Genomic DNA, 22,831 nt, shown 5'->3' with positions numbered 1-22,831 from the left:
TATTCTGTCTTAATAGTTAGCTAGGACTTTAAACATCACCCAAGCTATTCTTGGCTCTTTGTTCTTCCATGTGAATCGTATAATTAACTTGTCAGGTTCCATGGAAAATCCTTTGATTTGTTCTTAGAACTGCATTGAGTCCACAGATAAATTTGGAGATAATTAAAATTCAAATAGAAATTCAAATTTGAATTGATTATTCAAAAGTTATAGTTCTTCCTGAAGTCGTTTAAGTAATTTTAATTTTTTAGTAATATGTCAGTTTAAACTATAGTTTTATGTATGTTGGTATAAATTGATTAGAGTATTTTATTAGTTTTTAATCATTTAAGTGTCTGTAGCTATTTTATCTATTTTTATTCTTAAAATTACTTCAAGTATTATTTATTAGATATATCAGTCATTGGTCAATTTTATTAGTCTTTCAAGATCTTGCTATTGTATCTTTGTTCTCTAATTCATGAATGCCTGCTCTCATTTTTGTCCTTTTCTTCCTTCTTGCTTTGAACCAATTGTATTATTCTTTAGTTTAAGCTGATTACTTAGCTCATTAAAATTACTTTCTACTTTCTAAACTAAGCACTTAGCTATTAATTTTCCTCTAAGTACTATTTTAACTGCATGCCATAAATTTTGATAAGTAATATTTTTGTTATAATTTATTTTAAGTTCTTTCTAATTTTTTTATTGATTGTCTATTTTTAAACTCATTGGCTATTTAGATCTATTTGTGTTTCAACTAATAAATTCCAAGGTTTTGTTTTATATCAATTTCGTATTGATTTCTAAGTTCATTTGTAGATACTGATGTTTTGGAATTATTTTAGACTTGTTTTATGACCTAGAACCTTATCAATTTTCATAAATGTCCCATGTATTGTTGAAAACAATATGTATTTTCCAGTTGTTGTGTACAGTGGAGTGTGTATACACACACACACACACACACACATACATACATAATCAAGTTTCTAGTATATTATTTTAGTTTGAAGTTTATTAGGTACCTGAATAAAGTAATTGGCATATAATATCTATCCTGAAAAAAATTCTCAACTGATCTCTTCAATAATATTTATATCTTTAACATTTCTCTCATCTTTCCTTCCAGAAATTAAAAAGATATGTGATAGATCTCATCTTATTCTCTGTTTTTGATAAACTCTTATCTCTTTGTCTCTCTTTCTATGTTAAATTCTGGATAATTTTTTTCAGATATCTTCTCCATTTCACTTTTTCTCTTCAACTGTGTCTGATCCCATGGTTCCTAACCACGGGCAGTTTTGTCCACCGGGAGAAATTGGCAATGTCTGGGGCAATTTTTGCTTGTCATAACCTAGGATTGCTACTGGTACCTATTGGGGAGATACCAAAGATACTGATAGACATCCCATAATGCAAAATGCAGCCCCTCTCACCACCCTTCCCCTCCCACCCCCCCAACCACACACAATGAATGATCTGGCCCAAATGGTTAATAATGTTGAAACTGGAAAAATCTGGTCTAATCTGTGTCTATCTGCTGAGTTTTAAATTTCAAGTGCTATATTTTTAGTTTGTAAAAAATTCTATTTTATTTTTATTTTAAAACTGCCTGGTCAACTTTGATAGTCTAATTCCTACATCAAACTTTTAATACCCACATTCCCTTTTAAATATATTTGATATACTATGATTCCAATAACTACAATCTTTGTGAAATTGAGTCTATGCTTCATTATTTCTGCTAACTCTTGCTCATAGTGGAATATTTCATTTTGTACTTTTTTATTGATACATAGTAGTTATACTTATTTATGAGGTACGTGTGATATTTTGATGCATGCATACAAAGTGTAATTATCAAATCAGGGTAACTGGGATATTTGTCACTTCAAGTATTTATCATTGTATTGGGAACATTGCAAATCCTCTCTTCTAGCTCTTTTGAAATGTAATGTAGTTTGCTCTTTGAAACTTTATCTGTGGGAATACTTTAAGACCTGTGTTAAAAAGCAGTGTTTTTCAATGGACCAATAATATCGGCATCACCTGTGAGCATGTGAGAAATGCAAATTATCAGGCCCAGCAAGAGAGCTCTGAATCAGAATATCTGGGGTTGGGACCAAGAATTTATTTCATCCATCTTCCCAAGTGACTCCACTCAAGTGTGCAGGTTTAAGAAGTACTGGTTTAAAACTCCATGGAGGATTTCCATTTATTTTGCTAGACACTTGGAAACATTACCTAAGATCATTTTTTAAACTATTTTTTTGAGTGTGGCTGACATGGAATTAGTGCCCATTCTTGCATTCCCAACTTGGATGGGAATGTGGGATGTTGTTAGGCATTCTCATAGAAGACTTTGTTCTTTTTTTCCCCCCTCTGTCTCAAACCTTATCAGCTAAGCCAACTTCTTCAGGATAGATTTTTTGTTTTTTTTAATCATTCACTGAGGGTGGCTCCCATCTGAAATGCTGGCTTTATGTCAGAGAGTATCACCTGATCTCCCACCTGCTTGGGCCCAGATATTTACTTTAAGTCCCACTGAAAACCCACCTGGTCTCTCTATGGTCAGTAGAAACTTTCAGGGAAAATATTCCTACCTTGCTCATCCCCACCCCCACCCCCACCCTCACCCTCAGAATTACGCTTTCTCATAATTTCTACTCTCCGGTGGTCTTCATTCTCACCTTAGAAACAAAAGCAAAATCAAACTAAATAAATTTTTGGATCTTTTAGCCCCCATTTTAAGTGTTTTAAAGCAAAGGAGGTTTGTCTTCACATCAATGTATCATATTGCCAGAAACAGCAGGTCTCATTTAGTTTTTTAATTACTTACCCAAAATATTAGCATGATCTAGGTAAGTGCTAAAATGACTAGCCACCCAGACCATGTCTAAGCAATCATGTCTACCCCTATCCTGCCCACAGCTACTGTAGAAGCGGGCAGGGAGAGAGGCAGCCTGTCAGACTGTGAGTCGGTTATTTATTGATCTCAGTCAGGCAGAGAATTCAATATAGGCTAGGTAAAAAATACTGACTCACAAGCATATGCCCTCTGGCAAAGAAGCTTCCAGAATATACTAAGGCCTACAATAACTTCTTATTCCTATTGGTTTTAAATAAACTGGTACCCCGCACCAGCAACAGCTTTATATTTTATTGTAAGGCAATAAAAAATTATGTAACTCCCCAGGAGCCCACATAAAATATTTTGTCTTTCAAAACAGTTCTTGTCCAGTATTATATGAGTTTTCAGGATCAGTCAAGGTTTCTTCTCACATAATAATCTTAGATATAGTCCCTCAGGGAAAGAAATGTATTGCAATTATAAATTTCAATTAACCATCATATCTTGGTAACAGTATTTTCTAGGTCTCCAGGCAAAATAAAGTCCAGCTGTTGGAATTAGTATCTCAGTTCTCTGCTTCACTTTCATAAAGGAAACATTTAATATACATAACAATCTCATAAAATTCAAGATAAAATGGCAAAGGAAGTCAAGGAAAGTAGCCAGATTCTTGAATTTTTCTAGTTGCAGAATGTTAAAGAAATCCGGGCTGTATGATGATATTCTCGTGACTTCTTATAATTTTACCTAGACAGCTCTTGTAACTGTTGCAGAGAACACCTTATACAGGATTGGACCACATGAAATTGGTGATATTCAACTATTTTTGACCTTCAAATTTAGAAATCCTATAGGCTCAACCGAATATTTTGTCTTCCCCGTTAAAATTATTCTTGCTTATCTGGAAACCATGAAGTTAAAACGTAGTGGAATAGAAGCCATTCTATGGGTTTATGGAGCATAAAAAGGTGATCTGGGCAGACGTGTTCACAAGAAATAAATTTCAATATGCACACTTTTCTTTAAGGATCACCAGCAAAACCCTCTGTGGTATGCCAATGGTGTCAACTTTTGCTTAGATGTTCACCTATAACTGTGCCTCTGATACTCTGTGGTTCTTTTCAGCTATGCCGCATTCTTCTGATTCATTTTTCTCCATTTGTGCTGTTTCTCTCTGTGATGTGAATCCACCCCTATCCATTATGTCATACCTCCATCTTTTGCTGCTTCTTCAGATTGCACTGAGCCGTAAGAGGTAAGCGCCATCAAAAGAGGGGAAATGACTTTCTTTTATGACCAGGAGGAATCCTTTGTCCAAGGTATTCCACCACAGCCCCCCCAAAAAGCAATAGCTTCTAAACTACACTTTAGAAGGAACTCATGATGACAACAATTCTTCACAGCCCCATCCACACCAGAATTCCTCGAATGCTGTTGCCTCCACATTGCAAACTCAATACTTGTTGCTAACTAAGGGTCTTTTGCTAGGGTGCGCGTAAGCATCCTTAGCTTTGTGTCTCAACATCTCTTTCAGTTATCTGTATGGGAATAGGCATACTCTAATGCCCCAGAAGGTGTTGTCATTCACTGCCATCTTGGAAATAGAATGTCCAATCTTGCTTTCATCCGCTGGGCTTGTAAGGATGATTTCCAAAAGGATTTGCATGAGTCTGTGTCACCATTACGCCTTTAAGGCAAACAGTGACCTTTCCAAATGTCACTGAGTTTGGCCATTTACATGGATCAGATTTATTAGATAATAGCCAACCATCCACTTAATGTTATGCTTCATAGTTAATCAGAATTATTCTCTTGTTGATTTCAAGTTTATTTCCAAACTTAGATTCAAATTTCCCAAGGCCAGTAACTGAGAATATCTGAGTTTTAGCATGAGAAGTTTTTGAAAGCAGAGAATTTAAATTGCTTTTCATTCAAAAATGCCTCCAGCTTCCTAAGCAACTGAAATTATTGTGGGGCAATATCTTTTACATATTCTTTTTTTCTAAAGAAGGCAAGTCAATCCACATAGGAAGATTTAGATACCACTATTTGGATTGTTCATTCATCTATTGTTAATTGTTTCAGTTGTCCTCTAATAGTTAGAGGCAAGAATATGACCCTCGATCCTTTACATATGGTTTAGGTTAAGTTTTACCCTTGTTAATCCTGAAGGAGTAGTCAGAGCAAGCTGCCATTTCAACAGTGTTATTTTTGTCTTCCTGTCATTAAGCTTTGAATTCACATTGCTTTATGTTGGGACTGTGTCATATTGTGACAGGCTAAGAATAAATTTGCATCACTTGCCTTGACCTCTAGACAGGAAGTCTTTTTTAGAAACAGATGTTCCAACCTTTTCCCAGACGCAAATTAGCATATGTGAAATGTTTAGTGAAATACATAGTTAATACAAGAAAGAGCAGATACTTACTTCTGTAGGGCATGACACCTCAGTATTGATGGGTTTAATGCAGAAAGTCATTCCACGCTTTGCCATCTCAAGTTTTTCTGTCCCTGTGACTTACTTCTACGTCTTGGCCCCCATGCAGTTGATGACCGATCTTCGTCATTTGTATCCATCTTGTGTTAGTGAGAGAGTCTCACTGTTAGTGTCCATGTCGTAGTCTGTCATTTCACGTAGCTTATCTTGACATGTTGTGGCAATCTGTAACTTGCTTTGTAAAATTAAGTTCCCTCATAAACATATTTCTTATTGGAATTTTTGAGGGTTGCATTTAAGATGTGGACAATGAGGAAATGCTTGAGGGGCTAACTTACTTGAGTCACTTAGTGTGTTTGAAATACTGTGGGACTCAAAAATATGAAGTAACCAACTTTGCCTGAACAAGAAAGGGATTTAGGAAGGCTTCTCAGAGGAGGTGACTAAATTGAATCTTAGAAATGGGAATTTTCTGGATGTAAAGGCAAGCCATGGAGACAACATACGAAACTATCTGAGATGTTGTGTTTGAGAGACTACAAATAGTTTGACATTTTTGGATCATAGAGCACTTGACATAGGGATGGAAAGAGAGATGAACCAAATCACAAAGATTGGATATTACTATTCATTACATAGTTGAGGTGGATGGTGCTTGTAATCAATTTTAAATGGGAAAGAATATATTTACATATGAGGCAGGACCCCCAAAAAACTGGAATTATTTTTTGGAAGGAGGGTCCCTTATAGAACAGGCTTCCTGCAATAGGTAAGTGTTCTAGTAACCCACTGGAATCAGTGTACCAGCTAACGTTGTAGAGGCTGCGTTGGACTTCAGTAAAGTTTTTTTGGAGACTCAAAGCATTTGCCCATTTCATGATAGGTGAATTATGAGCATACCTGCCCACACCACGTTCTGTTTTGAGCAGTTTTGGATCAAAACAGCTAGGCCCTCATGGCCCACTCTCCCTATTCACCTGATCTCACCATGAGTGACTTTTTTGTTTCCAAAGTCTGAGTAATCCATTTTTATTAGGTAACTCCACAATGATGAGTAATATTGTGATTTATTTTTTTTAAAATTGACACAAGTCAAAATACATGAGTAGTTGGTATATATTTTTCTTATGACCTATTGGCTTTCTATGAAAAACTTTACATGCCTTTTTCACTTAACTTTTTTTTTTTAACTTTTAAAGATTTTAGTAGGTATTTGATTCTTACCAGTTTCTGGGTATCAACTAAAAGCCTGTTTCTTCTTTTATTTTTTCCAAGAACATCTTGACATGACAAGATAGAGCCATATTTTTCTTAAAAGAAAAGCTCTGTTTCTCATTTATCAATTAATAATCTCCTCTTTGTTGAATATTTTCAATTAAAACCATGCCCATTCAGCAGAATCTGGTTTGTTACTAATGACAAAAGGAAAAGGAAAAAAAAGACTTGTTCAACAAAATCTTGTAAGCACTTCCTTTTCTTAATGGCCAAAGTATGCAGAAAAAGTTACAGCTCTTTGGAACATACAGATTGCCATAGATAAATGACTATTGTTGGTACAAAAATCATTGTTGACACCATTGGTTAAAATAAGACTAGTTCTAGAAGTGAAGTATGTGTTTCATCATGTTAAAATTTTATATTCAAAAAAAAGCTTTGGCCAGGTGCAGTGGCTCATACCTGTAATCTTAACACTTTGGGTAGCCAAAGCAAGAGAATTGCTTGAACGCAGAAGTTCGAGACCAACCTGGGCAACAGAACTTTTTGTCTGTTGTAGAAACCTTGGCTTTTGTAGAGACAAGGTCTCTACACAAAAATCAAAAAAATTAGTGGAGCATGGTGGTACTCACCTGAGGTCCCAGCTACTTGGAGGCTGAAGTAGAAGGATCCTCTGAGTCCAGGAGTTGGAGGCTGCGGTAAGATGTGCTTCTGCCACTGCACTCCAGCATGCATGACAGAGTGAGAGTCTGACTCAAACAAAGAAAAGAAAAGTTTCATATTTAAAATACAAAAATCTCATTCATGGTCATATTCAAATTCCGTTTGTCCTTAAGTATACAAAGAGGAAGGTACCTACTTACATGAGATTCCTAAGACGGAGGGAGGAAACAACACAGAAACCTGCTTAAAATGTCTGTTTCTTCAATATCCAACTTTCTTTGGGGGTTTCGTTTTCCAGATTTCTCACTACTGTGTTGGCACAACCTGGGGAAAATGGCCAAAATAAATCAAAACATGGAGACTCAAATAAACTGAAAAATATGTCGTAATTTCCTTTAATACCAATTTACAGCTATTGTTCATTAATCTCGCATTATTTTCCCCTCAAAAAACCTCACACAGGAAGCCCCTGTGGTGGCCAGAGCAGCCTTATTTCTGGAATGTGCCCGTTTTGTTCACCGCTGCAACCGTGGCAACTGGCCTGAGTGGATGAAAGGACATCACGTGAACATCACCAAGAAAGGTCTTTCCCGGGGACGCTCTCCCATCGTGGGCAACAAGCGAAATCAGAAACTGCAGTGGAATGCGGCCAAACTCTTCTACCAATGGGGGAGACGTGAGCTTTCGATTTTCATCCCTCACAACTAGGGTGCTTGAGTGAAGGGGAGAAGTTTTGTGATTGATTGTGTTCATTTTAAAGACAATTTATGAGTGTTTGTTATGTACCAGGCAGTGAAGGAAACGCCTTGGGGAAAAATAAACTCATATAATCTTCCCAATAAATTTATGAAGTTAGACATTACCACCTTTGTTTTACAATTCAGAAAACTGAGGTTTATACAGATCAAGTGACTTGCCAAAGTTTACATATCTATTAAGTGGAGAAACCAGTATTCCGTCTCTTGTGTTGAAAACAAAAGTCTTGCTTTTAATTATTATATTCATCAACAATCATCTTTATGAAAAAAATCATTGTCGTAACTGTTAAATAGTCACGCCTTTGTTTTGGCTTTCTATTCTAATTTATCTTTTCCAAGACATATTTTTTCTGATTTTTTTCATTGATGTCCCTCCTATAAATTTGCCTGAAAGTCATTGGAAATCTCTCTCTCTCTCTCTCTCTCTCTCTCTCTCTCTCTCTCACACACACACACACACACCACGTATGCATATGAATAAGTGAATAAATTTAAAAATGGATGAATGAGACTTCTCTAGGAATGCTAATAAAATGAACCCTTAAAATAATTTCAACTACTTTACCATAGAAAGAAAAAAGGTGAAGAATTAAACAAATAATCAAAAGGACTAAGTTCCTTCTGTTAATTTTAAATAGAGTCAAACCCAAACACACATAAAGAAGGCTCCATATATTATTATTTCCTTAAAGATTACTTGAGGTTACTTCCTTAAAGGTTACTTGAGGTTATTTCCTTAAAGATTACTTGAGGTTATAATTTTTCTTAGTAATTCAGTCAAGTGTATCTAATGTGCCTATCAAGAGTAGTCTTCCTCCAGTTTTACCCACATCTCTTTTGCAAAGTGCCAAGGTAATTCAAAAGTCTTAATTTTTGTCCAGTGTGTAAGCAGTTTGTCCATAAGTGTATTAATTTTTCCCTGTTTAATTGTTGTCCTTTGGACTTTCTTATGTAAAGACATCCTATATTAAACACATACACGCGCACACACACACACACACACACACACACACATACACATACACACAATGTTTCATAAATATTGAGTGGAACAGCAGTGCTAAATCCCTCTTCAGGTTTCTAATGCACATAATATATATAAGACATGATTTTTCTACATCTGATATTCACTTTTTAAATCCCTGAACCAAGTTATTGTATGATTCCACTGCACTTCTCCTGCATATAGTTATTTTCCATTTTCATAGCATTAAGACCAAGAGTCAAGCAGTGTAAAGGAAGTGCCTATCTTGAGATACACAGATGCAGTAATCATAGGAGGAAGGGAATGGAAATCCACTATCAAAAACTTGTCATCATTCCATCTTGCATTATTTTAAGTCTCATAAATTAGAGAGGAAGATTCACCAGGCTAGAAACCAAAATGCTGAACCTAAATTCTGAACCTAGATTTTGTTCACTAAAACTGTGTCTTCATCCATGTTGCAAAAATGCCTTGTGTTTTCACATACTCAATTGTAGAATAACTAGCTAAATAAATTTTTTAGTAGATTGCTAATGTAAGGATGACTGGTTTGCTTAAGCAGATTAAAATTATCATGACATAATTATAAAAATGTCTGCCAAGTGAAAATGTTATGAAAATAAATGCAAGTTATTCGACCCATTTGAGGCCTTTGATAATATATGAACACCTAGACATGAGATTTTCATGTTGTTTATTTCACCTGATTAGAGAGGTTTGCACCCAACGTTTGTTTTTGCCATCGATAGTTGAGAGAAAGCAAGATATGCTTATGATTCAATTTATTTACTACAAAAACAATGTTTTAATTAGCAAATGATAAACTATTGTCTTCCTTAGAGGTTTTATATATATATATATATATTTTTTTAAAGTTATATAACTTTTAAGTAAAAATTATGACTTTGCCACAGTGCTTTGCTTATCTGAAAGACTGTTCTTATCTCTCCTGTATGTGAATCATACTATGACCCTTCTTGACTCTTGTCATCAGTGTTCCAGCTTGGCCCCAGATGCTCAAATGAATGGTGTTAATTACTGCTTTAATGTCTGACGGTTACTTTGTGAAGATGGGATATTTTATTTTAGCTCTTTGAAGGTTTTCCTTGGCCTTTGGACAGAACTTTGATAAAATCTGTTTTCCTGTGAGATATGAATTTTCCCCTAAATTTGCTCGATGAGGAGCTGTGCTGATAAGAAATCTTACAAACATATGTCTCAGTGGAGAAAATAAGGGGCCGAAAGAAGAAACATAGCTGGGGGGAAGAGGTGGAGAGTGGGAAGGGTGGCTGTCCCTGAGCATAGACTTCAAAGTTGGTACTTTTAAAGTCATCTGTCAAGCATACGTTTTCATGGTGGCTGAGAGACTAGAATAAGATGTTAGCGGCAGAAAGGCCAAAGCAAGAGTAGGAGAAGGGTAGGGCACATAGTCGGGGAGCGCATTGTTTTTTGATTCTACTCTCCTGCTCCAACTAATTGTGCGGGAACCCCGGGCTGTCCCCCTAAACCTGCCCAAGCACCCTTATCCTAAATGTTAGCACCTAGTCCCTCCTCTGGTTAGAAGTCATCGAGCTACAGCCCAGGCTTCCCCTCTTGCAGAGCTCAGTTTATCTTTTTCAAATATAATGTTTTTCTTATTGAAATAGTGAATAGCATTTTCTAACTACCTAGTTTCGTGGATGCTGTTTTGTGACCTTGCTAAAGTCAAAGATGACTCTTTTCTAGGAGAGGTCAAACTTACTTCTTTTAAAATAAAACAATAAGATGGAAAATTTAGATCACCAAGCGACTGAGAGCAGGTGAGGGGTTGTCTTCACTCCAGTTCCCTTTATTTTTTATTCAGAACCATATTAAAAGCACTCAGCCCTCTGCTGGTGAAATGTCTTTATATTTTCCACAAAAGACTAGGTGGTTTTGAACACACCCTCTCCCAGGAGAGTTGGAGACATAAAGTGTTTTCCTTCAATTGTCCAATACTTTTAAGGGAGGGGTCTTTTGACTCCTTTAATTACTTCTTCTCAGAGAAAAATAGACAATTATAAACAAGCATTACTGTTGTTTCATTTGAAGAGGTTTTGCTAAACAGTTTTTTTATTTTCTTCCTTATTAATAGCATTAAATAGCACATAAAATGTTTTGGGCGATTTCTTGCAGGAATTTGTGGGTTATACACATATTTGCTATCTATGCATAATTGATCACTCTGGGAAAGGTGCCTATGGACCTTCGTGTGCCTTGAGAAAAAGAGAAAGCCATCACAGAATGTCAATACCATTTATAGTCCTCAATATAGTAAAAGCAATGAGTTGTATGGCAAATTTAGGTATTTGATAGAAAGTCTCCCAAGACAATCAACACTTTTGTACTTTCCTACATAAAAAGGACAGATGAGTGGGATATGTGGTCTGGTATTCACCTCCTAAGGCACAAGGGAGATAAATCACTTGAGACCTTTTGTTTTTGAAGGAACATAGACATACTAATTTAATAAGAATATCAATTTGATAAGAATAACAATTATGAACAGACGAAATCACCTTTGACCTCAACAGTTCATAGACTACAATCTCTGTATTGTATTTATACTGTTATTCTAATTTCAATGTTTCTGCATGTTTTGTTAACTTTCTAATGTAATGGCAAATTCACTAGTCTGATTTCGATTGAGGGAGTTCATAATACAGGCAGATTCCAATGAAAAACTACAAAGCTGCTTTTCTTCGTGCCCTTTCAATCCACCACCTCCAGAACTGTTCAGATCTCCCAAGCAAGGGAGCCTTATAGCCTGGTGCAGTCTAGTCCCTTGCGATGCTGAATCTGTTCTCTTGTTTTCCATCCTTCTCCAAATACTTATCAGAACCTTAGTGAAGTTAGGGATGACTTTCTTGAAATAGTCCCAAGTTGGGATCTTTTAAAATAAACAATGAGATTTGGGGGTCACTGTGAAAGATAAATAATCAGTTGTCAGGGTTTTCAACTTTAATTTCTTTTTTAGCATTTCTCTTTATTTTTTGTCTTAAACAATATTTTTAAACGTCCTGGGAGAACACACACTGTTTTCAGTTATTTGCTCCTAAGATGCCTATCTTTATCCTTTTCCTTTTCCTTTTCTAAAAGTCTGGGCAATTTTGATTCCCCCATTTTTGGTGGGCTTGAGGGTAAAAGTGGGTTTCACATTTAAAATCGTCAAATTATTTAATATGAAGAGATGTTTCAGCCCCCTTTTATTACCTACCTCATTCTAGCAGGGTTTTATTGAGGACGCTCTGAAACGACGATCATAATTGATAACGCTATTGGCTTCCCATAAGAAGGGGAAAGTCATTCATTAAATGCTGAGCATTAGAGGGTTTCAGATTTATAAAGAGACCCAAAAACTTCCCAAGCGGGTGTGTGCAGGATAAGTGTCCTTTGATTTCCTTGCCGCAAATGACACTGCTGACGCTCTCGCTTGTCTCTTTTTTGTCTTCCATGGACCTTTACCGTACGGAGTGTCCTGCTGTCTGTGCCCAGTCCTCTATCTCTTTTCCGTAATCCTCTCCCTCCTCCCTCTTCATCAGTGTAGACATACCCCAGGATCTCACATAATTTCCTCCCACCTAATTTACCCCGGGGTGGCATTTATCCCCATATTTCCTACTGCTACCTGGATGCCCATGGCAAAAACTTCTCTCTCCCTAGCACTTTTCATATCCCAGGCCTGCATTGCCAACTGTCCTTTGGAGACCTCACATAATATCCCAAAACTCCATCAGGCCAAAATACACCCTTCTCCCCATGTAAACACATCCCCACCTGCAGCCCTTCTGAGCCTTCTATTCCTGTTTATGACATCACCATCCTCTGAGAGACAGCCTTTGAGCATATTCCAAAGCCCCTTCCCCTAGTCCTTCCACCTCTTCTGTAATATGTCACAATATCCCTTGGGCCAGATCTTCATTACTTCCCATCTGGATAGTTAAAGCATTTTCCTGTTTGGTCTCTCGCTCACAGTCTCCCCTCTTCTAATCCACCCTACCCAATGCCAGTGAAAGGCTCTCCCTGTGGTGCAGCTCTCCCAAAACAGCATTCATACTGATCGCCCAGCCCCCAGACTTGCCGCCCAATTCAATCTCCAAACTGCTGTCAGAGTGATGCAGCTAAAATGCCAATCGGTTTGTGTTTCTTACCCACTTAAAATGCTTTCAGTGGCCCTCCTTTTTCCTTGGGATCGAACCAAAATTGCTTGGTCTGGAGTCACTGCCCTCTCCATCGCCTTTGCTTAAATGATTCCAACATTATGGAGGATGAAGTCAAATGAGCTAGCCCTCCTGAAGCTAGTTTAAGTCCTTTGTACTGAATATGTGTTCAGTAATAATGGATTATTACATTAGTTTTTGAGAGAAGAGTACATGTTTGTCTCTGCATTCCTGAGCAGCTAGGACAGCATCCCTGGAGTGAGTGATCAGGTTACCCCCAACCCCCAAATGAGGTCAACTCCGAGAACTGTAAGACCTGGTTGCAATCTACCTTGCGAGCCTTTCTGTACATTAATTTCTCTCACAAAATTCTGCTTCAGCCCAGTAGCCTCCCTGTCAGTCTCTGAACACATGGTGCATGTCCGTGAACGTGGATCTTTTGGGACCGTCAATCTGAGTGTCTACATTCTCCATCCTCCAGCAGCCAAAACAACAATCCCTCAAGTCTATTTATAGGCTGACACTTTCTTTGAGACCTTCTAGGATTCTCTAAATTGAATTTAATCTATCTTCTGAATTAATAAAGTTCTTTCAGTCTTTTTTGCCACTTAATGAGTTGTTTTGGTATGCCGTTACCTCCTCAATGTAAGCTCAGTGAAAGAAAGAACATAGCATAGATGATCAGACACCCTATGGTTGAATCCCAGTTCACAGCCTGCTAAGTGACCTTGGGCAAGTCTCTCAACTTCTCTGACCTTCTTATTTACCAAGCTGTGATTTCTTTTATATAGGTTTACAATCTACTAAGGTACATTTTAAAAGGTACTAGTGTACCATAATAACTTATTTGACTTTTGTGTTTTACTTATAACTTAACAAATTACTTCACTTGATAAATATTTGATGAGTGAAGGAAGCAAGAAATTAACATTTCCCCGGCATTTTTCTTGTCTTGAACGAAACATAGGGATTTAAATTAGTATTTAGACATCGAGTGTTATACCAGACAAGCTTATGTTTTGAGCAATCTTTAAGCTTTATAAACTGTGGACTTAGATTTAATTGCTTAGTTCAACATCCTGGAAGGCTAGATATAGAAATCTTTCTCTTTTGTTGTGTCACTATTTAGTTTTTTGGCTTCATTCCAGACTCATAATTGTATGTCTCTTCCTATAGAAAGTATCTCCAGAATAGTAGCATCAGGACAAGGCTTTTTGTGATGCTGGTGGTTTTGTTTTTTATTTTGTTCTGTTTGCTTAAAACTTCTCAAGTTAGCCGCTAAAATTTTAGGATCCTGCAGTATTTTTCTACACTGCTTACTTATCTGTGTGGTTTTTGCTTCCTGGTTTTTAGTTGCTCACTTAATTCCAGAGTTTAAGGAGACCTCTTTGGTCCCAGATATTTAAGACAATCAAAAATGTCTTATTTAACTTGTTCTGAACATATCTTTTTATGTTGGTTTCCAGTAATAGTATATTATTCTGCATGTCCAGACAGTAACTTCTCTAAATATTTGCAAAATATGGTGCAGGAAGAAATGAAAAAAGGAAGGTGGAATTTTGCTCATACTAAAGTGTCAAACTCCAAGTTCAGGGATTTGATTCTGCTCCCTAAGCCTGCCTCTTTCACTGTTCATACAGTATCTAGGTGGAATATAAAAGGAATGAGGTAGATATAGTGGCTTTTGTCTCTTTTTGTGGAAAATTCCTTTTGATAACTCAGATGATGGGGCATGATGATTCAGAAACAGACAGCAAGAATGTTGGTTCTAAGACTGCCATGTAAAAGCCAATGTTGTCAATGTGCTGAGTTAATAAAAGTCATATTTCTAATGTTGTTATTGTGTACTCTAGCAAAAGTTAGTACTTCTTACTAATTCATAGACTGTCATGAGAAAAGCAACAAAATCTATAAATGAAGCCATTAAGTACATACATAATGGCAGGTTCAAGACCAGCCTGGACAACTTGGTGAGACCTCATCTCTACAATAGATCAAAAAATTAGCTGGCCATGGTAGTGCATGCCCATAGTTCTAGCTACTTGGAAGGATGAGGCAGAAGGATCACTGGAGCTCAGCAGGTCAATGCTGGGGTGGCTGTGAGCATGCCACTGCACTCCTACCTGGGCAACAGAGTGAGACTCCAACTAAGAACAAGAAAGTTTATGCATAATGGCAGATAGAAATAGAATCGCATCAACAGAATTCTTACCAACCTCCAAACTCATTAGCAAGACAGCGACATTCTCATAAAATAGCATCATCAGAAACACTCTGAGGAACTGCGCCTTCTTAATTTTTACTGCAACGATATTCTCCATTAAAAACAACCACCTACTCCCTTAGGTCAGACCTACCAAATAAATGACCTTTGCGTAAATGGAAATATTTTCAGAAAAGCTTGTGTAAGAGTATACAAAGGCGTCGTTCCAGTTTCTACAAGTGTCCATATTGGCAAACATGGTGAACACAGCATTACTGTATACAGTAGAGGCTTAGGCTGGAAATAGTTCTCATTAATTGCTTGATTATGTCCTCTGGAATATGAGAGCCTATCTGACATACTTTGTGCTGTTTCATTCTTTTCTCCTCACGGTAGGCGATTGGTGTTCGATTGAACGAGCTGTGCCACGGAGAGAGTGAGAGCCCGGCCAACCTGCTGGGCCTCATTTACGATGAGGAGACCAAGAGGAGACTGAGAAAGGAGGATGAGGAGGAAGACTTTTTAGATGACAGTAAGGAGACTCCCTTTACTACAAGAACCCTTGCTTGTAAGAACCTCTGCTTAAGGAGCTCTTAATATTTCTCCTTCCTCTTTCATCTTCTTACCACCTTCCCATGTCTCCCCACTGCACCCATTCCCCCTTTCCCTGAGCGTGGTATAAAACCTGGACATAAAGCCACAAAAAGAGAAGGCAGATCCAGAAAGAGAAGAAGACAGACGGGGGCAAGGAGCTACAGGCAATGTAGAACACCTATTACTTTTTAGTCTCTGACTCTTGCTACAAAGATTAGTATTTGGCTTCTCTGAAAGAATATAGTTGTGGAAAATCGCTGTGTCAGAAGAGATTTTGTTTTGTTATTGCTCTAGGAAACCAGGTCAGACCAGATTGAACATGAAATGCTTTCCAAATCACTAAAATATATCACAGAATATATTATAGTACTTAATGTGGAACTTAAAAAATAGTCAGAAGTTGCTAGAATTGTGTCTGCTGTATTGTACAGACATCTTAAATTTAGAACAGAGTTTCATCACGGAAGAGTAGAGACAAAGAGATTCCCGTTATGTCCTCCTCGAACACCATTTTTTGCATACATGTGCTCTGTACCATACAAGCTTGTGTGTATGTACAACCCTGCCTTTTATGGAATATGAACTTCTAGTTATGGTTATAGAATTCATTTCTCTGTATGATGAAGATAGTGAGCTATCTTCCTCTTGACCTTCCCTTGTTATTTAAAATTCAAGCTCCCTGCTTAAATTTTAGTTTGTCCTTTGTTAGGTGATGTCTCGCCAACTCCATCCCTGCAATTGGGAAATGTAAAAGGGTGGATAGAGTGTAACATTGGGCAGAACTAAATAATAAATCAAAGAAAACTCTTATGGTCTTCTTTTCCACTTTCACACCAAAGTTGTTGGGTTTTTTTTTTTTTCATTTTAAAGTCATTTTGTCTCTTCTAAGACCTTATCAAGTCAGAGCAAATTTTCTTGGTGTAGCTGTTGACGAAACGCCAAATTTTCACATTAATCTGCCATCCTAATGATGAGTGTTGGCCTAAAAGATAGTCTCAACTATCTTAGAACGACTTGTGGAATTGGGTCTGAGCCATAGAAAGACTTGAGATTTATCCGGCAATCACAGAACATAATGAAGGTCATCCATAGGCCCATCTAGCCAGAAGGCATCCCCTAGCCACCCTGGATCTTCCAGGAACCCTTCAAAACAGAGAGAAGCTGAAGCATCATGAAAAGGAAACGTCCTCTCAGGCCAAAACAAACTCACATCTCCATTAGACCACATGAATATCATTATAATATATTAGCAGATATATTCGCATTTACCATATTAGCTTTTTGTTGAAACCATATAGAACTTCATCCTTGTTTGTTGTAACAGAGTGCTTGATATGATAGTCATGAGGGAGCCTGGACAAAGAAGACTTAAGTTCACTGTCTGCAGTACGGAAGAGTTTGGATGATAACCCCAGAAGTGAAAGGACAGATCCAGAAGTTTATCATGAATGTCTAATGTTTAATTATGTTTTAGCAAGTGCTGCATATCCAGATAATTTTTAGTCACATAGCTTCCATAAGACATATATAAGATTGCTATGCCTAATTTAGTTCCACTCTCAAGTCAATGTATAGCTCATCTTGCTTTTTGTTTTTAGTTGGGGTCTTACTCTGTCGCCCCGGCTAGAGTGCAGCAGCACAATCATGGCTCACCGCAGCCTCGCCCTTCTGGGCTCAGGCAATCTGTCTGCCTCAGCCTCCTGAATAACCGGAACTGCACACATGCACCATCATGCCTGGCAAATGTTATTTTTTTATTTTTATTTTTATTTTTTGTAGAGACAAGGTCTTGCTATGTTGCCCAGGCTGGTCTCAAACTCCTGGGCTCAAGCAATTTTCCTGCCTCGGCCCCTCAAAGTGCTGGGATTACAAGCTTGAGCCACCATGCCTAGCCTGATCCTGCATTTAAAAGCTAATTATAATGTAAGCAACTTTCTGTCTGCAAATTCTGCAGAAGCTTATCTTTTCCATTCTTAATGAGAGGCAAAGTCCTCAGCCACATATTAACTCTGGAGAGAAAAATAATAGTTTTCGTGAGGAAACAATAGCTTAGATATATTCAGAAAGACCATAATTTCTACCTATTGTCAACTGAAAACACAAAGTATGTATTCTAGTCAAAAAAGAAAGCCTAACACCCAGGAAACATTTAAGAGATATTTTTAGGATATTGTGATTGCTTGATGACTTGATTCATTCAAAATAGACAACGATTTTCTTTTTTTTATGAGAGGCAGAGCTCTACATGGCTTTGATCTTTTCTGAACACGGTTAACAATCAGTAAATTTCTGTGTTTTGTGATGACACACTTCTGAAAACTAATCTAGAGAATTTTAAAAGTCACTATGGTGTTGACATGTCCATTATCTGTTTATAGAGTAAAGTCTGTTAGTTGGCCTATGAGGATACAATGTTTTACTCATTGGAAAACCAGCATTCTTCAGAGTGAAAGAGAATATTCTTCTAGTGTGTAACAGGCTAGCTTGCATAAACTATATGATGTGGGTGATCAGATAAGTATGTCTTGTCTGTGTTGCGGAAACACATCAGAGCTAGAGCTGAAACAGCTTCGCTACCCTTAGAACATCAAGACAGGCATCCTTCATAAATAGGGTGACAGGATTTTGTACTTCTAAATCTAATTCACTGTTATAAACATATTCTAAATCTGATTGAAAAACAGTGTGGAAATCTAATAAGGCTGCTTCTCATTTCTGCTTTCATAAAAGGTTTTCTAGTTTAGTAGGAGTTGCATTGTGTTACTCTGTGATGCATTAAGGAAAATAATTTGGTCTTGCTTACTTGACCTCTTAATACTGAAGCACTCTTTATAGAATTGGAGGAGGAAAAGAGTAGGGTAATGCAAGATTATGCTAAATGGAATAGGTACATTGAAATTATATAGGTGAAATCCTCATATGAATTTGATTTTGGACATGAATAGGTAAGAGTCTCATATGCAATTTGGTTTTACATATGTATATAGCTGTGTCCATCAAACCGTGCCTCTCTGTATTTTTATTGGCTTGTCTTTTTATGAAAGAACTCCTTCATTCCATAGGTACTGTGAACCCCTCTAAGTGTGGTTGCCCCTTTGCCTTGAAGATGGCAGCATGCCAGCTTCTCCTGGAGATCACCACCTTCCTGCGAGAGACCTTTTCCTGTCTACCCAGACCTCGCACCGAGCCTCTGGTGGTAAGTTCAAGCATGCATGTTAATAATAATAGTCGGGTTACTTGGAGAGGCCAGATGTGGCTAGGCTTTCAGTATCCACAGTTTCCTCAAATGTCTGGTGGCTAACGCATCACATAATTAAATAATTCAACCAGGGAATTTTCATACTTGAGACAAATGCTCTTTTTTAAATTAAAATAATAATAATAACAACAACAACTCCATAGCTGGCCTAGAAATCACTAAAGATAGTGCTATTAGATACAAGGCTTGATTGATCACTATCAGTTATACAGGGAATAGCTAAGAGCTGTAGGTTTCTTTACTGTACAAAGTATGAAGAATTTTATGGCTAATGTGTTCCAGAACTCACCAGTGGAGTTTTGTTTTTAGCTTTGGGTTAAAAAAAATTTTTCTTGGTACTAACTGCTCATAAATCTGTACAAAAATGTGTTTCCTTGGCCAAGCACAGTGGCTCACACATATAATTCCAGCACTTTAGGAGGCTGAGGTGGGAGGATTACTTGAGCCCAGGAGTTTAAGACCAGCCTAGATAATATAGCAAGACCATGTCTCAACAAAACATCAAAAAATTAACCAGCTGTGGTGGTGTCCACCTGTAGTCCTAGCTAGTCCAGAGGCTGAGATGGAAGGATGGCCTGAGCCAGGAGGTCAGGGCTACAGTGAGCCATGACCATGCTACTGCACTCCAGCCTGAATAACAGAGTAAGACCCTAATACCCCCCCCCAAAAAAAGCTTCCAGTGAGCACTCTCATGTAAATCATGAGTGAAAAGAACTCAGTGTTTAATGTCTAAACATCTCCAAAAGTATATTGTGAGTGCTGTAGCATTTCTACTGTATCATGGACAGACAGAAAAAAGATCACACAGACACACACCTTCATTTGCATACATACTCATTCGGCATGTACCATCAGGGCCTGATTTGTGTAACCAAGGATACAAATACTTTGTAAGAGCCAGGAGTCTTCAGAGAGTATATGGTACAGGGACACAGGTTGGAGGTGATTTTCCTTGGCTGAGTTCCCTTGTGGTCACCAAGTTTCCAGTGGTTCTTTTATCATAGGCATCATTCTTCTGGAGCTGAGGAACAAGACTAATTTCTTTTTGTAAAAAATTTTTTTTACACAAGACTTACACCCCTCTCCCAGAAAAAAAATGTTACAGTGACAATCTATGTGCTTACACTAAAGTGAAGTTTACAGCCCACCACCTCTCCTGGTTTTTAATCCCAAGTCAACATGAGTAAGACTGTTTTCCAAGCAAGGCCATGCTGGGACAAGGGTTAGGGACTAGGGGTTATGTAAAAGAATCGATGCTCTGGCGTCACTGAGCAGTACACCTAGCATTCTAGGAAACCCGTTTCCTCACACCAAACATGAAATGAGTATTTTCAAGTCAGAAATATTTATAAGTAAAAGGTATATTTTTCAGGAGAAACATCCACGTTTGGACTGTAAAACTGTACCATTTGGCTATGGGAAAGGGAAGCTTCTCCTACTGCCCTTATGTAATTTCATATTAATCTGGGCTTTTAATTTTCTGAATTGTCACTCTCACTATTACGTTGAGACTAGGCTATCAAATCAAATCAAAGCCACCTCTCAGCACGTGCGTTTAGTCTCAAGTCAAGTATCATATAATATTTGATCTGTAGGACTCTATCAGTATTACCCATATCAACATTCTAATGATATTGAGTCTTCATAAAAGCACAAAGCACATCCATTTACTTTTATGTTTTCAAATTTTTATTGGTCACCATTTTGATCCAGTGTGATAAAAATGTAAGACTCTTAAAGTTTGACTGAGTTGTTTTTGCTCTCCTTTTCAATTCTGTAGGCAAGAGTTGAATGATTCTCATTATTGTAGCACACTTTATTTGTTTACTCAATTAAATCTGAAAAATTACAATGTAACCATTATGAAGTAGGACCTGCAGTTATTCATTCAACAGAAGGATGTTTTGATTTTTTTTTACTTCTCCATCACCATTAACTAGGTCCCAGCAATCTTTTATTCAGTATACGAAGATTTTCAGTAAGTATAGGTTTATGTGTCATATTGGAATGTGACCTTTACAATATAAAGAATAAAAGCTTTTTCACATGTTTAAGTTATCTAACTACAGCTGATATTAATAAAACTCAAGCCACATTCTAATTTTCTGAAATATTTTACTAACAAAAAAAATGCTTGACATCGTTCTCGACGGTGGTAAAAGTAGTTAACAGGACATCTTTCCTCTCAACCAATGTTTAAGTATATAATACATTATTGTTTTCTTTAGGTATAATCCTGCATAGCAGATCTCTAGAGCATTTTCATCTTGCTTGACTGAAATCTTATGCCAGTTTGAATAACTCCCCTTTGTCCCCTCCCCCGGCCCCCAGCCCTGGCAACCACCATTCCACTCTTTGATTTCACAAATTTGACCAGTTTAGGTAATCATTCATATACATGGAATCGTGCCGTGTTTGTCTTTCTGTGAATGGCTTACTTAACTCAGCATAATGTTTTCAAAGTTCATCCATGTCACTGTGTATGGCAGAATTTCCTTCTTTTGTAAGACTATATCGTTTTTTAAGAAATCATACTAAACAGCAAATCTACAGGATAAGCATAAATTTGCTGAATGAAATAGTCTAAAGTTTTAACGGAAACACTTGCTGCAAGGGTATTTATAGACCTTAGGGGTGTTTATTAGTTCAGTAGCACATTTAGTGCAATAAAAATAAATTGCTACCAGGATGTACAGATAATATATGATAGCATAATAATAATATTAGAAACTATAAATACTCTGATATCTGAAGCTTTGGGGTGAGAGAGGTTTGGGAATGCAAGCTTTCTACTGACAAAAATTCTTTCTGGTAGAAATGCCATCATGCCATTGCCAAATTGGAAGTTTTCCATGTGAAAGATTTGTTTAAAAAAGTCTTAGTTGCACTCCAAATGTGAAAGAAAAAGTAAAAGAACTTTAAGCACAATAATTAAAACAAAAGTGAATTTGTTTAACCGCAGCTATTAGATAGGATCAGGAAAACCCAGGAAGGCACTGAGTTAGCGGGAAATGCAGATAAAAGAAAAAGAAAAATTATGTCAAAGAGTATGAAAATGTTTTTGAAATACAATTTACTAACTTAATTTTTCCCAGATGGATCCCCAGATGTAACTTAATTACTATGCTTTTTTCTCCAAAGAAACAACTTCTAGTAGCATTTTTATTCACTCTTTGTGTAAACCATACAAATAAATTATGTCTAAAAAAAAGAAGGCAGCATTTTTATGACTCACAGTCTAAAACAGCATAATAATCAAATTTTTCTCTAAATATTACCTTCAAAACTTGAGAACAATAAAGGAATATTTTTTAAATTGAATTTTGCTTATAAAACTGCTGGTCTATTAAAATGTTTTCCAGTTGTTTAAAATAATAAATTTTATGTCATGTGAATTATATCCAAAAAATATAGAAAGTCACAAAAGTAAAATAATAAATAAAATATAACTTCATAATCAACATAAATATTGTTAATATTTTGGTATATTAAATATACATATATTTTTTCTTTTATCTTGGTGCATAACAGAAGAAAAGGAGATATAGTTGTAAATATACTGCTTGCAAAATTTTTTAATCCTGTCTGTTTACTTAACAGTGATGCATAATTTTCTTTTTTTTTTTTTTTTTTTTCATTAATCAGTATTTTTTATTATGGTTTTGTGGGGTACAGTTAAGGGTTAGGTGTACAATGACGTTTCATT

At 36.8% G+C, this 22,831-nt stretch overlaps 1 protein-coding gene across 1 annotated transcript; it reads left to right on the top strand.

Annotated features, from left to right (window-relative positions):
* Nucleotides 1-7,615: 7,615 nt before the first annotated feature.
* LOC103276647 (protein unc-80 homolog) lies at nt 7,616-19,062 on the top strand (the record flags this gene model as incomplete). The annotated part of the gene is made up of 3 exons (XM_008074051.1): nt 7,616-7,824; nt 15,669-15,804; nt 18,929-19,062. Coding segments are annotated over exons 1-3 (303 nt in total), but the record flags the coding sequence as incomplete, so codon positions are not given.
* Between the last annotated feature and the right edge of the window lie 3,769 nt (nt 19,063-22,831).

Source organism: Carlito syrichta, unplaced genomic scaffold (genome assembly GCF_000164805.1).
Source record: "Carlito syrichta isolate Samal-C Ts95f unplaced genomic scaffold, Tarsius_syrichta-2.0.1 Scaffold115783, whole genome shotgun sequence".
NCBI classification, from domain to species: Eukaryota; Metazoa; Chordata; class Mammalia; order Primates; family Tarsiidae; genus Carlito; species Carlito syrichta.
The sequence above is the reverse complement of the archived record's forward strand: the minus strand, read 5'-3'. Positions and strand labels throughout refer to the sequence as shown.